Consider the following 14,889-nt stretch of genomic DNA (forward strand, 5'->3'; position numbering starts at 1 on the left):
TTGTGGAAGATGCTAAGGACCTCTCTGGAGCCTCTCTTATAAGGCACTAATCCTGTTCATGAGGATCCCATCCTCATGACCTAGGCACCTCCCAAGGGCCCAATCTCCTAATACCATCACCTTTGGGAGTTAGGATTTCAGTGTAAGAATTTGCAGGAGTCATAGACATTCAGACCATAGCACACACTACAGAAGCACAGAGTGTAAATGTGTCCTTTCTCCAAGAATTTGGGTCACCTTTTAGGAAAAGGAATATAGACTATCCTCATCTATGAGTGACACACACCCTAGTGTGAAAAAATAGTTATAAAAAACTGAACCAGGTATTTTTCTGGGATCTGACAAGGTTCAAGTTATTTACAATGTGAACCACTGTGCTAGCTTGTAGTTGGAAAGATGGGCTACCTAGAGGTTAGAAGTGACTCCCAGTGGATAGTTCTGAGAAGTCATGCAGGTTAAGTAGTCTTCACTTCTTACCTCCATGCAAAGTAGAAAACCTAGTTGGTGTTTCTGTTAGGTGAAGTGTGAAGAAAGCAGTTTTCTTTGGCACAGTAAGTAAATCTGCAGGACTGGATTGTGATCTGAAGTTTACTCTTCATGTATGAGACCTGTTCTTCTCTGGCAGTCGTGGACAGCTTGACCCATCTATTTGACTAATACTTCTTTGTAAATCTTAGATCCAGGATATCAGTGTAGAAACTGAAGACAACAAAGAGAAGAAATCTGCCAAGGATGCATTGCTGTTGTGGTGCCAGATGAAGACAGCTGGGTGAGTGTGAACTCACAGGGGATCAGGGGCCACTGCGCCCAGGACAAGGTTCCGCTGCAGTCATCACTTCTGAGGTGTTGACAAGTATCTCTTCCACTGCTTCCATCGAGAAATCTTATTAACTCATAAGCAGTTGATAGCTGACATTTTAGCTAGCTCACAACATGGAAGGAGTTCTGATTTATATTCTGGACCTGTCATCTCTGTAGTCACTTTCCCTCTCTTTGTTAAAGACGCTCCAGAGAGCAGTATATCTTGAATTTTAAAATCAAGAAACCATGTTTAGGAAACACATCCATGATATTTTTAAAAAGCAACTGTGGGTTTTCTCCTCCCTTTAATTTTCGCTGCTGTTGGAGAGCTTTGTGTGATAAACTTAAGAGTAGTCCTTATACATTATCTCAGTTTTCCTTAGTGAAATTTTAGTGAAAATACTTTTAGAGCACTGCCCCTGTTGTGTTGCTCACTAAAATTGCTAGGATTCATGATACTTAGCACCGATTTTGGTTAACTGGAGTTTTTGTCAGAACTACTTTGAGGACAGTTATAACTCTAATGGACATGATCAATTAACAGTAAGCATGGAGCCCATCAAGAGTATATGTCTAATAAGGGCATCAACTTAGTTATAAACCTTTAGTCAACCACAGATACAAAGTTAGTAATGTGCAGTATGGTACAGAATAGCTCAGTGATGAGGGGTAGGTCTCAAACATAGGGAAGTTTTTCAGGGAGATACTTGGTTTATAAGACTTTATTCAAGTCAGTGATAATAATTAAGAAAGCCAAGTGTCATGTGAATCCCAGCTGCTTCCTCTCCCCAGGTAGCTTGTGAATTCAGATCTCAGTGACTGCAGACTCCTGATCTCTTTGCTGACAGAGTAGAAGGCCAGTGAAAGCAGAGAGGCCTCTAGGCATCTGGGTTGTGGTCATTTTTTCCTCTTTAAGTGTTGTTTTTAAATCTAGGACACAGTTCACAGTCTTTTGGCCAGTTTACTTACCAAGAAAGAAAAGCCATGTGGATGTGTATTTTTTTATTTTATAGCATGCTGAAGTTGAAACAGTGTTTGCTCTGACTTAATTGTCCTTTTGACATTTACTGCCTCAACATTTTTACAGTGCTTACAAACTTTTTCTTAAACACTGCATTTCACGAAATTGTAAATCTTTATTTAGTAATTCTGTTGATTTTTCTCTTGTGCTTGGTCTCTGCTAGGTACCCGAACGTCAACATTCACAATTTCACCACCAGCTGGAGGGACGGCATGGCCTTCAATGCCCTGATACACAAACACCGGTAAGTCAGATCCTTAGGAATCATTCTAATGATTTGGGGGTAGAATGTTGACACTCTTCTGTTAGCAGATCTGGGTGACTTTTGATCCTCATATCCATTGCCTTAGATGTTACACCACGGTGAGAATTCTGCATTCCATGTGAGGAAAATGTGAGAGAATATGTAAATTCTCCCAAACAGACAAGTTTGCCCATTATCTATCTTCAGCTGTCTTAATAAACTTTGAAGTGTTTATTCAAAAATCAGATTTCATTGTTTGATGATTAAATAATATTATAGAGTTTTACTCTAAGGGGTGATTTCTACGGCTTTTGGAGTAATGATCGCGTCTCATTGGTCACATGTGTTTTCAAGCCATAGTTTTTGTCATGTTCCACTGTTGTTCTGCATAGGCCTGACCTGATAGATTTCGACAAACTAAAGAAATCCAATGCACACTACAATCTGCAGAATGCGTTTAATCTGGCAGAGCAGCACCTTGGCCTCACTAAACTGTTGGATCCGGAAGGTAAGGACGTGAGGGATGAAAGGTGGGATGGTATTGGGGGGCTTATATAAAATCTGCTTTCTGTCAGTTTGTTTTATTTGTGTAGTGTGCTTTGGGAATTATTGAAGGAAGAGGAGCTTAATTTTGGGGTGGGAATTACTTGAGGATTTGTGCAAAGGATTCTGTTTAAAAAGGCCTTGAAAGATGAGTGTGGTTTAAACATGATGGGAAGGGAGGGCTTGCTAGGCAGAGGTGCTTGTGTGAGCAGAGGTGTGGAACCAGGAACTAGGAAGGTGTGTTTGGGGACTAACAGTTCATTGGGAATGGTGTTTAGAATAATAATAGGAACTACCACTGGAAAGGTGGGTCAGGGCTCTACAGGCTGAAATTTTTAGAGGTTATTCAGCAGTCACTGGAAGTTCTTAGAAGCTGTGCTCAAGGAAGAGAACCTGCCATAGACTCTCAGCAAATGTTTGTTGACTACTTTCATCCCAAGGTGGCAAGCAGCCATGGGGGATGAATGGGTGCAAGACTAGGGGTGGGGGGTGGGGAAGGTGCCTCCTAGGAGGCTGTTCAGTGTTTGCTGTGAGCAAGAACAACTTAGGTGAAGAAGGTGGATCAGGAAAGGGAACATGTGAATGGAAGAAGTGTTAAGACTTAGTCCCTTCTTATGGCTGACCGCTTCTGCCTGAAACCACTGTCTCCACTCTCAGTCTGCAGCAGGACCCCAGAGACTGACTGCAGGTGACTTGGAATCGACTGGTGTGGGGCATTCCCTCAGGCCATAACTCCCTTTAGTTCACACAGAATCCTAATTGTAGGATTTTAGCGTGAGCTGTCATAGGTACTTTTTCTTATTTTGAAAAGCATTTGAAACATAAGAGGATTTGTTTGTAGTGCTGGAGCTCTTTAGATCATGGCTCTCAGCTGCGAGCGGATATTACAGAGAAAGCTGTGAGTGAAAGTTTAAAGTTCTTATAAATATAGAACAGGAAGTTGAACTCCCCAAGGACAGATTGAGGTCATGAGGCTGCCAAGCAGGCTTGCTCTTTCCAATGCATCAGATTCACTGATAAATTCACTATACAGGAAGTGGAGATAAAATTATCTTTGTGCTAACCCATTAAATGATTTCTTAATATAAACAGAAAACTAAAATTCCTTGGGCTGTGATTAATCTTCCTTCTTAACCCCTACTTTAACTATGGGAAGACATTCTTCTTCAGCTGTAGCTCTTTGTGCTTTGCTAAATAACCTTTTTTTTCCTACCACTATGACAGATATTTTTTAAATAACTTGCTCATTAGTTAATCTTTCTAATCACTTCCCAGTATGGAAAAGGGGATTGATGTTTCCCAGATCACAAGACAAGGAGCTAAAAAAAGGCAGTTGATGTCACTTGTCCGGTTTGATCTTGATTATTAGTTGTTCTTAGCTATTGTTAGTTGTTGAGTGCCCCAGAGAGCATCAGCTAAGATAAGATTGCAGTTTAGTTACAAAACCACAAGGTTTTTGCCTGCTCACATCTTCCCAGTCATGTTGACATTTTGTGTTTATTGTATTGTGTACAGAACCAGCATTTTTTTTCTGGGCTTCATCCATTTCTCTCTCTTTGGGGCATACTTGAATGGGGCTGAGCCAGATGCAGAGTTGGCCACAGGGACTCGGGGGGGGGGGGGGGGAACAGTAGCTGCTCTGCTGGCCCCCATTGCCATCAGTTGCCTCGGTGACACTGGCAGGGAGCTTTCTTGCCCTGTGCCCTAGTATTCTCATCTTAAAAGTAAGAGAAACAATCCTGCCTCACACAGGGGTGCCAGGAAGATAGAAGGCACATGTGTGAATGCATTTTGAAAAGCAGCCTGATTATCCTATGTATTATTCATCCTATGTGTTCTCTTCTCCATCTGTCCTGAGTTTAATACTTCACTTGTATTGCCATACCTCAAACACTTGCCATCTTCATGCATTTATTCCCCCTCTTAGTGAATACTTTCTGACTACCCACTTTGTGCAAGACAACACACCAGGAATTTGAGAGGTGGAGCAGCACCAGGCTTACCAAGATACAGGGTTCCTACCCTTGGGGACTTAGTCTTGTAAAACAAAGAAAGTGTGTATGAGTACTGAATTATAATACCTGGCAGAGAATGGACTGTGTGTCCATGTAAACAGAGTCCTTAAGGGAACTTAGGGGAGAGACACTAATGCTGACTGTAGGGATCAGAAATAACTGTGTTGAGGTGGTATCTTCAGGTGGAGCTGAAGGTTAGGAAGAAGGTGATGGCATGGAGAAGGATGTCTTAGGCAAAGGGATATTGTGAGTAAAGGGAAGGAGTATTAGGAATTGTGGAATGTGTGTGTGTGGGGGGGGTGTTGAATAGCCCCCTTATGCCTGAGTCTCCTTATGCCTGAGAATAAATAATAGGCTATAGAATTAGAAATGTCTAGAACAGTGGTTGGGTCTTATAGGGAGCCTGATAAATACTCGATGGATGTATGGAATGAAGGGAAGGAAAGTTATGGCAGAGGGTTAAGGGGCTTAGACTTTATTTCTGTAAATTGTAGGGCACTTTTGAGTAATTTTGAGCTAGGAGAAAGAGTGTTCACAGCTATGCTTCTGGAAGATCAACCAGGTACAGTGTGTAAAGTGACTTGGGTGGTAGGGAAACCCAATGAGGAAGCTATTGCTTCATATCTAGTTACGTGACCATGAGAGTCTGAACCATAAATGGCAGTAAAGATTCCATAAGTAGAATCATCTGGACTCAGATTTGGTGACTAACTGGATAACAGGTAACAACAAGGTAAAGATGTCCAAAGACTGAATGGAAGAAATTCAGGTGGCATTGGCATAAATGAGGATTCAAGCAGCACAAACCCAGTTTGGGAGTAGAATTGGGCAGGGAGATGAACGTGGTGTGCCTAGATAGTAGCCACATTGCTAAGAATTCTGACATAATTCTTACTGTATTCTTCATTTTTCTCTAGTTGTTTTGTGTACATGTTGTTTTCTTCATGGCTTGGGATCCTGAAGAGAAAGGATCATGTCTCTTAAGACTTTTATGTCCTTATTGCAATAGTAGAAGGCATTCGTGAATATTCATATCATAAAAGAGTCAGTGAGATGGTTTCATCCTCATTAGCCTTGTAATTACTGCACTGATGGCAGAACTCTAAGTATAAAAATTGGAGACACTGACCTGTGTCAGTATTAGACGGTCATTCTGGGTTGTTGCTGCTGCCTGGGTGGTAGCACTCTGAGCAGAGTACTGAGGAAATCTTCTCCGGGTTACAGATATCAGTGTGGACCACCCTGATGAGAAGTCCATTATCACTTATGTGGTGACTTATTACCACTACTTCTCTAAGATGAAGGCTTTGGCTGTTGAAGGAAAACGAATTGGAAAGGTGAGTTCACACCAATTTTATAAGTTGTGAGACATGATTAAAGCTCGTGTCTTAATGTACTGCCACTGAGCACCTTGTTCTCCCGGGCACTCATCAGTCCAGCCAGCAGCAGCTTGTGGTGGACACTTCTGGTGGCAGAGAAGTAGGCAGGAAGCCTCTTTGTCCCTAAGAGTAACAGGAGGTAGGAGTAGCTACAATGTTTAGGGAGGGATTTCAGGGGCATCTCAGACCCAGAGACAGCCCTCCCCTACACCCTATCAGAAGATTGGGTGTTGGAAATCTGAGTCGGTTGATGTCATGGGTAGGAAATCCTATTTATTCAGTTGAAAAGGCCTCACTGTTATGCTTCTTAATTCTCATTTGGCTGATGTTCACCACCATATATTTCAGAACACCTCAGAAAATTCAAGGGCATTCATGGGACAGGACCAAGCAAAATAGAGCCCTTTTCGTTTTTTCTAGGAATTTTGGAGCTTAGGCAACAGGAGTCATTCAGAATCTGAAACCCTTTGCCTGGGGGTTGGGAGGTTACAGAACCAATTACACTTGAGTTAAGCTGTCATTGCTCACAAATAATGGCTGCAGTCTGAGTGTCTATTAAATAGTTCCTCTAGTTTGAAATGCTTGGGCCAGAGTAGCAGAGAACTGTTTCAAAGCCAGTCCATTAAGTGTGCATGTGCTCATGTAGGGTTATAATCACGTTTTTCTTACTTGGCAACACGATCTTTCCCGTTTTTCTAACTCTTGTTTACAGGTGCTTGACAATGCTATTGAAACAGAAAAAATGATTGAAAAGTATGAGTCACTTGCCTCTGATCTTCTGGAGTGGATTGAACAAACCATCATTATATTGAACAATCGCAAATTTGCCAATTCTCTGGTTGGGGTTCAACAACAGCTTCAGGCTTTTAACACTTACCGCACTGTGGAGAAACCACCCAAGTAAGATGCAGATTGGAATGTGTTATAATTAGTGTGGAAAGAGAGATGATTGCAGCATGGACCCCTGCTTTCTGACTTGTGTGATCTCCTCACTTAATGAATGCCTGTCACCAGTGGCCTATCTTACTCCTTTTCATCTGACCCTGAGTGGCTGAACTTTATTACAAACCATGCCCTCTGTGAGCCCTTCCAGTGGATTGTGTCCCTGATCTGATACATGTGATACATGAGAATCCTAAGAAATAGTACAGGTCCCTTATACCAAACCCTCATGCTTGATGTGGATTTTAGAGAAGCAGCTGAGTGCATGGATATTGTTTATTATATGACTCCCAGTAGACCTGAGGCAGTAACCCATTGTCAGGCTTACTGAGAAGTGTGTAGCAAAATGTGTAAATACTCACATTGTGTTGAGTAAAGACAAATAATATATAGTTTTATATCTATCTGTTCAGATCAGTTTTCACTTCCCCTAAATTTGATTTTTCACTTCTTTTTGAAAATTCTAATTGTCAGATAAGGATTATGGACCTTATCCCTTCTTACAGTTGGAAAGTCATTCCTTTTTCTGTAAACGTGCTCTGTTGAGAATTCCTTGCTGCGGTCTCTGAAACCCATTGAAAGTTATAGTAAGTAGTCATTTGAAGTAATTCTTGCTGAATGTTTTCAGCTGTGCCCGTCATCTGGGATGTATATAATCTAAACCTTGAATGAAGTAATTAATAAAGGACTGGTATTGTATGCCCCCAAATATAAATCTCAGTAACAACAGTCAACCAACCCCACCAAAATTCCGCAGTTAGGTGCATTTTTTGAGGTCTATAATACCCAAAAACTAATGTACTGCGTTTTCTCTAACCTGAGTTGCACATAAATCTGACCAGAGATAAATGGCTTTTAAGATTGTGTGGCTGTGGGAAATGTTTTTTTCTCCAAAAGCAAATTAATTTTTCCCCTTGAAGGAACAGCATATTTATTTTTTTTCTGTGCTTAGGTTTACTGAGAAGGGGAACTTGGAAGTGCTGCTTTTTACTATTCAGAGCAAGATGAGGGCCAACAATCAGAAGGTCTACATGCCCCGGGAGGGCAAGCTCATCTCTGACATTAACAAGGTAAAGCCAATCAATCCATCTGGTCCTGTTAGGGCCTTGACCTTCTTTATTGCTTCAGGTTCTAGGTCTTGATTGCTAAGAGGGCAGTTTGAAAGGGTCTGTCCCAGCCTGCTGAGTTGAAGAGTAACAGTGGTGGCTGGGGTTTTGCAGGGGGTCAAGCAAATACTTGAGGTGGGCTAGTCTGTTGGAGTTTGGTGAGGGAATGTTAGATATTATCAAACTGTCTTGGTTCATTCTCTTTACCTTGTTACTCTCATTTGTTCAAGGCCATCGACTCCATCTTTATTTATTTATATATATTTTTAATGTTTGTTTGTTTGTTGAGAGAGTGGGGGAGGGGCAGAGAGAGGGGGCAACCCAGAATCTGAAGCAGGCTCCAGGCTCTACACTGTTAGCACAGAGCCTGACACAGGGCTCAGACTCATGAACTGCGAGATCATGACCTGAGGCCAAAGTTGGACACAACTGACTGAGCCACCTAGGCACCCCAACTACAGCATCTTTAAATTGCAGAAGGGAGAATTTGAAACCTTATTTCATATATCTGGAATATATATGAACCTCTGGAGGTTTGAGCTTAGGATTTGGGCTGTTTCTATCAGAGAAGCTGTCCAAAAGTTTCCATTATTGGCCTGTTTTGTCTGTAATGATAGAATTTCATGGTGGGTATTATTTCCAAGTAGAAATTTGAAAAATGTAGAACTGTGGTCAGTGGTACACATTTAGATTATTTTATTTTACATTTTTTTAATGTAAGATATATTTCATAGAAATGAATTTAATGTGGACATTTGGTGAGGATTTTGAAAAAAATGCTAGGTGTGTGAATTAAAAACAAAGTGGCACACAAAGAAGGGGGAGGGCATGGGAGGTGCCTGGCTGGTTCAGTGGGTGGAGTGTGCCACTCTTGATCTTGGGGTTGAGTTTGAGCCCCACGTTGGGCATAAAGATTAGTTAAATAAATAAAATGTTGAACCAAAAAAACAAAGCAAAAAAATAACAAATGGCCCAGTGTGGGGTGAATAAGAGATTCATAATATGATTTCTTTCTGAGAAAAAGGATTTGTCTTTTTTATGTGATCAGAGCTGTTGAAGATACTTTGATTCCTCTCAAAGTGAGAGATTTATAATTTAGTTATATTTCTCCATATCTGCCCTGTTTTGTTTTCCAAATATAGCAGACCTTTAAATAAAGATTGGAGAGAGTGTTCCCATGTGGCTCAACTGAGAGAAAACGATTTCTTTTCTCCGGGCTTAAGGGTCAGGGAGGCTGGAAACAGGATGTCCCTTTTTAAGTTCTCAGGTCTTATTGAGAAGTACTAGCCATTGACTGTAGCCAAGGAAAGTTCCTTGAACATTGCAGGAAGCTGTTCTTTTTCGCCCCTGTAGGCCTGGGAAAGACTGGAAAAAGCGGAACACGAGCGAGAACTGGCTCTGCGGAACGAGCTCATCAGACAGGAGAAACTGGAACAGCTCGCCCGCAGATTCGATCGCAAGGCAGCTATGAGGGAGACCTGGCTGAGCGAAAACCAGCGTCTGGTGTCTCAGGTTCTGCTCTAGACCTTCTTCAGGGAACCACTCCTGGGGTCATCTAGAAATGTAGACCATACCCAAGGACTGCAGGACAGCCACTTATCAACACCCACTATTCTGAAGTAACTCGAGTCCTCTTGCTCACTTCCTATGAAGAGGATGTTTATCATTTCTAATATACTTTGTCTTCTGTTTATCTAACTTTTCATAGATTTGAAAACAGCTCAAGCAGTTTGTTTAGAGCCAGTGAGTGAGTGTGAACTGCTCACATTTATATAATTTTTAGAAATTTCTCTTACCTTCTGTCTCTGACCATCTGACGTTCAAGGCAGTTAGACTAGTCATGAAATAAATAAAAGTGGCTTTCTTTTTCTACTTAGTGTAACGCAAACCGTCACCTGCTCCAGTCACATAAGTATAAAGGTCTAGATATGAGCTTGGACTCCAGTGTAAAATGAGAAGTTGCTGATTGGCTTTGGAGAGGGCATCCTAGCTCGACTAAGGTGTTGTAAGTATTCTAAGGAAGGCGGAGACAGACCAGCATCTGGCAGGGCTCAAGTCAGTGTGGCCTTAGAACCACCAGAGGTGGTGTTCAGGATTCATCCTCCGTCTCGGTTTCTTTGTTCCAGCTGGATGGCTTTTTTATTTTGTGGGGTTTTTTTCCTCCCATTTCTCTATAGGACAACTTTGGTTTTGACCTTCCTGCTGTTGAGGCCGCCACAAAAAAGCACGAGGCCATTGAGACAGACATCGCCGCATACGAGGAACGTGTGCAGGCGGTGGTAGCAGTGGCCAGGGAGCTTGAGGCGGAGAACTACCACGACATCAAGCGCATCACAGCAAGGAAAGACAATGTCATCCGGCTCTGGGAGTACCTGCTGGAACTGCTCAGGGCCCGGAGGCAGCGTCTTGAGATGAACCTGGGGCTGCAAAAGATATTCCAGGAAATGCTCTACATTATGGACTGGATGGACGAAATGAAGGTAGAACTTGAGTGAAAGGAGGCCAGAGCTGATGAAATGGGGCCTCCCTTTTCTGGAACCCACGCTGTACAGTGTGCCACTGGTCTAACTGCCCTCTCTGTGAAGCCACAGAGGGGCCACATTACCCGTGGGAAGATTGTTAGTTTAAGAGTTAAATGGCGTGTGGAGTGTAAAGACGAGTTCTGTAGCTAGAGGTCAGCTGCAGTGATTTAGACTTCATTTAGATCTGTTCCACAGTAGCGAGTCAATCAAATGTTGTTGATTTTTGAGAGTTGAACTAGCTTTCCATCTCATTGATCTGTGTGTGAGTGGCTCTAGTTTGGGGAGGGGCCTGGGAAGATAATGTGGGCACATGGGAGAGTGGTAGGCAGTGTGTTTGGGAACCAGTTGAGATTGTCGGTGCTGGAGCTGTGTAGTCTTCTTGAGCCTCCTTTCTTTGTTTTTAAGTGGAGATCGCACTGACCACCTACCTCAATCCGTTGTAGCAAGGACTAAGTGTGGTAATATGTGTACACATCATAGGACAGAGTGGATTCAGAGTGGCTGGCAGTGCCAGTTTGTGCTTCCCCTTCCTCACTGGACAGCCCTGAGCATAGAGTTCCAAGCTTGCCTCCCGCCCGGGAGGAGACCTGCCATTGTGCCAAATCCCCACACCCGTTTGTGTTCTCTGCTGCAAGTGGTAGAAGGCTCGTCCATGTCACGCGCAGTCCCCCAGCTGGAACGCGCTTGGCTTCATAGCTCGAACAGAACAGGGCAGTTTGTAGACAGTCCCGTGAAACCTCCTTTATCTCAGCACACTGTGTTCCCAAGCTTGACCTTATGCAGGGGATTTCCTTCCTGGGATATAAGCCTTCGTCTTTTGCCTCACCTCTTGAACTGTCCCTGGCGGCGAGGCAGAGTCACCTCATAACATCAGTTTGCCTTCTTATCGTCCAAGATTTATTATGTTCTCAAGTGTGGTCTGCATTGACTTTTTAACGTAGAAATGTTCATAAAATCTAACAGGGATATGCTTTTCATTTTATAAATCGTGTTGTACATTATAGTTCAGATTTGGGGCCAGAGATTTCCCTCAGAAGTAGGAGTTAAGTGGAAGTTCCATCTGGAGGGGAGGTCTCATGAGGCCCCAAATTGAGCTGATGGAAGAAAAGAAGAAAATGGTAATGGATTCGAACTTAAACCAGAGAAATTGCTCAGGCCCTTCTAAGCATGAAGCTGCCTGACCCTGTGTTTGTTTGGTTAAAGGTGTGGTTTGTAAGCTTTCAACTAGATTGTTCTCCCATTGATGATAGAAGTATCTCAGAGGCATAACAGTAAGCTTTTAACTGAGGCAAACATCCATTTGAGAGGTCCACAACTTCTGGGAGATTTCTTTAAACTTTGAAGTGAAATAACTCTGTGACCTTTATCTCTTATCTTTTTGGATAGAGTCTTCCAGCCCCAGGTTACCTGCCATACCGCTTTCCACCGCTCCCTTTTTTTCTATTCTGTTCTTAGTGTAGTTGTGACCTGCTTATTCCAGGGTAAATCACCTTTAGTTTATCATGTCTGTCCTGATGAAAGCTTCTGGGTTAGTTTGATTTTTGCTCCGAATTGCTTGTCCTTCTCCCCTTGAGATGCAGGAAGGGAGGGTGGCTGGAGAGAGGGTGTAGCATGGTTGCTGGCTCTTGGCATGTCCGAAGATTATAAGACACTGAGGTCAAGGTTGTGTGCATAGATGTCCTCTCTGTTTTCTCTGGTGCGCAGGTGCTATTACTGTCTCAAGACTATGGCAAGCACTTGCTTGGTGTGGAAGACCTGTTACAGAAGCACGCCCTGGTTGAAGCGGACATTGGCATCCAGGCAGAGCGAGTGAGAGGCGTCAATGCCTCTGCCCAGAAGTTCGCAACAGACGGGGAAGGTGAGGATGGACTGTTGCAGACATTACTTCTTCATCACCGGAGATCCATTTTTATAGAAGTAGATAAGTGGTGTGTGCCAGCAGGGACACTGTCCCTCCAGTAACTGGAGTTACTGTGCCATTGTAGGTTCCCAGTGGGTTTGTCTGCTATCACGTCATGGGTACACAAGATGCAGTGGGGTAGCCTAATGGACACTTTATTTAACTCTGTCTGGCTTTTCTGAAACGGACAGGTGTTTTCCTTAAATACCCAAGTGCTCCTTGGTTTTTAATGGTGATATTTGGCAATCAGACTTGACCTAGACCACACTTGATTCATACCAACACCCTGGTGTGGCTGTTTAAGCATCTCATGGCTTTTTCACATCTGGTTGTACATATCCTTGTTGAGAGGATGTTTGGAAGGATTTGGTTGTGTTCCTTGTATTTGCAAAACAATTAAATGTAGCTGCCCTTTTTCTTATAATTTATGTGCCTTTTTTGGTTCATAAGTAATGACTTTGCACTTGGGCCAAAAAATGACACTTCTCATTGCCCCTGCCTCATAATCTGGCTCTGCAGTGAGAATGGAACTGGTAATCTCATGGTGAGAAAATGGGTATAGCTCACTGCCTGCGAACGAACAGGGACCTCTGCTAAACTGTCATACTCCCACATTCCTTCCTTGACATTAAACAGGTTACAAGCCCTGTGACCCTCAGGTGATCCGAGACCGCGTGGCCCACATGGAGTTCTGTTACCAAGAACTCTGCCAGCTGGCAGCCGAACGCCGGGCTCGACTGGAAGAGTCCCGTCGCCTCTGGAAGTTCTTCTGGGAGATGGCAGAAGAGGAGGGCTGGATACGAGAGAAGGAGAAGATCCTGTCCTCCGACGATTATGGGAAGGACCTGACTAGCGTCATGCGCTTGCTCAGCAAGCACCGGGCATTCGAGGATGAGATGAGCGGCCGCAGTGGCCATTTCGAGCAGGCCATCAAAGAAGGTGAAGACATGATCGCGGAGGAGCACTTTGGGTCAGAGAAGATCCGAGAGCGGATCCTTTACATCCGGGAGCAGTGGGCCAACCTGGAGCAGCTCTCGGCCATCCGGAAGAAGCGCCTGGAGGAGGCCTCGCTGCTACACCAGTTCCAGGCAGACGCCGACGACATTGACGCGTGGATGCTGGACATCCTCAAGATTGTCTCCAGCAATGACGTGGGCCATGACGAGTACTCCACGCAGTCTCTGGTCAAGAAACACAAGGACGTGGCAGAGGAGATCGCCAACTATAGGCCCACCATCGACACGCTGCACGAGCAGGCCAGCGCCCTCCCCCAGGAGCATGCCGAGTCTCCAGATGTGAGGGGCCGGCTGTCAGGCATTGAGGAACGGTACAAGGAGGTGGCAGAGCTGACGCGGCTGAGGAAGCAGGCACTGCAGGACACCCTGGCCTTGTACAAGATGTTCAGTGAGGCTGATGCCTGTGAGCTCTGGATCGACGAGAAGGAGCAGTGGCTCAACAACATGCAGATCCCAGAAAAACTGGAGGACCTGGAAGTCATCCAGCACAGGTGAGTGCAAGAGCTGCCAGCAGTGCTGAGGCCACCACCCGCCCCCCATCACCACTTGTGACCAAGAGGGTGACCTACCCTGTTCAATTGCTTTTCCAGATTTGAGAGCCTTGAGCCTGAAATGAACAACCAGGCTTCCCGGGTCGCAGTGGTGAACCAGATTGCACGACAGCTCATGCACAGTGGCCACCCAAGTGAGAAGGAGATCAAAGCCCAGCAGGACAAACTCAACACAAGGTGAGCGTGCAGCCAGCAGTGTGTGGGGCCAGGGAGGGCAAGGTCACTTGCTGAGACTTGCTGTCAGGAATTTCCTACAAAGGTTCACTGATACTGTGGCACTGATGTCACAGCATTGGCATGTGCCTTACAACATCCCCTAGTTTTGCAAGAAGTATCTTTTGGGGTGGTGTCATACAAGGCAGCCTAGCCCCTAGCATCAGAAGTCAAGATGTTAAGGTGAGGCCTGTGCCCAGAGTAGAGCGCCACAGCGTCAAGGTGGCACCTCTACTGTCCCTTTTAATTTTAATCTTTCTGGGACAGGGTTTTAGCATATTTTAGACCTAATTGGTCAGTGAAAGTCCTGATTATCAAGTTAGACCTTTGTCCCCTTGTCATCTTTCTGTTGCATAAACACATTTGACTAGGTTGTGGTGGCCTTGGCTCTGAAGGTATCTGTCAGGTTTTGGGTTTGGAAAATGTTCATTAGCTGCAGTTCAGAGGTGAGTAAAATGCACATGGCAGAAATGCAGTTACAGAAAAGTAACTGACTCTTTGGGGGACAGATGTGCTGCTGTCACAGCTCCATTGGAGCTCTTTGAACAAGTGCCTCTCATGACTGGCTTTTTTCAGATTATATTGTGTCCCTGAGCTGTTTTGATAATATTTGGTATCCATATACAGAGTGAGATG

The 14,889-nt window shown here is 44.1% G+C and overlaps 1 protein-coding gene across 4 annotated transcripts in view; it reads left to right on the top strand.

Moving 5' to 3' along the window:
* The window catches only part of SPTBN1 (spectrin beta, non-erythrocytic 1), a 199,962-nt gene that overhangs the window by 140,638 nt on the left and 44,435 nt on the right, over window positions 1-14,889 (top strand). For all 4 annotated transcript variants that reach the window (XM_043603387.1, XM_043603388.1, XM_043603389.1 and 1 more), the window contains 11 exons: window positions 678-769; window positions 1,986-2,066; window positions 2,459-2,574; window positions 5,849-5,961; window positions 6,716-6,903; window positions 7,898-8,015; window positions 9,405-9,563; window positions 10,229-10,531; window positions 12,278-12,431; window positions 13,110-13,980; window positions 14,080-14,217. In XM_043603387.1, the coding sequence (XP_043459322.1) occupies window positions 678-769; window positions 1,986-2,066; window positions 2,459-2,574; window positions 5,849-5,961; window positions 6,716-6,903; window positions 7,898-8,015; window positions 9,405-9,563; window positions 10,229-10,531; window positions 12,278-12,431; window positions 13,110-13,980; window positions 14,080-14,217 (2,333 nt within the window). The remainder of the gene's footprint in view (window positions 1-677; window positions 770-1,985; window positions 2,067-2,458; window positions 2,575-5,848; window positions 5,962-6,715; window positions 6,904-7,897; window positions 8,016-9,404; window positions 9,564-10,228; window positions 10,532-12,277; window positions 12,432-13,109; window positions 13,981-14,079; window positions 14,218-14,889) is intronic.

Source organism: Prionailurus bengalensis, chromosome A3 (genome assembly GCF_016509475.1).
Source record: "Prionailurus bengalensis isolate Pbe53 chromosome A3, Fcat_Pben_1.1_paternal_pri, whole genome shotgun sequence".
NCBI lineage: Eukaryota > Metazoa > Chordata > Mammalia > Carnivora > Felidae > Prionailurus > Prionailurus bengalensis.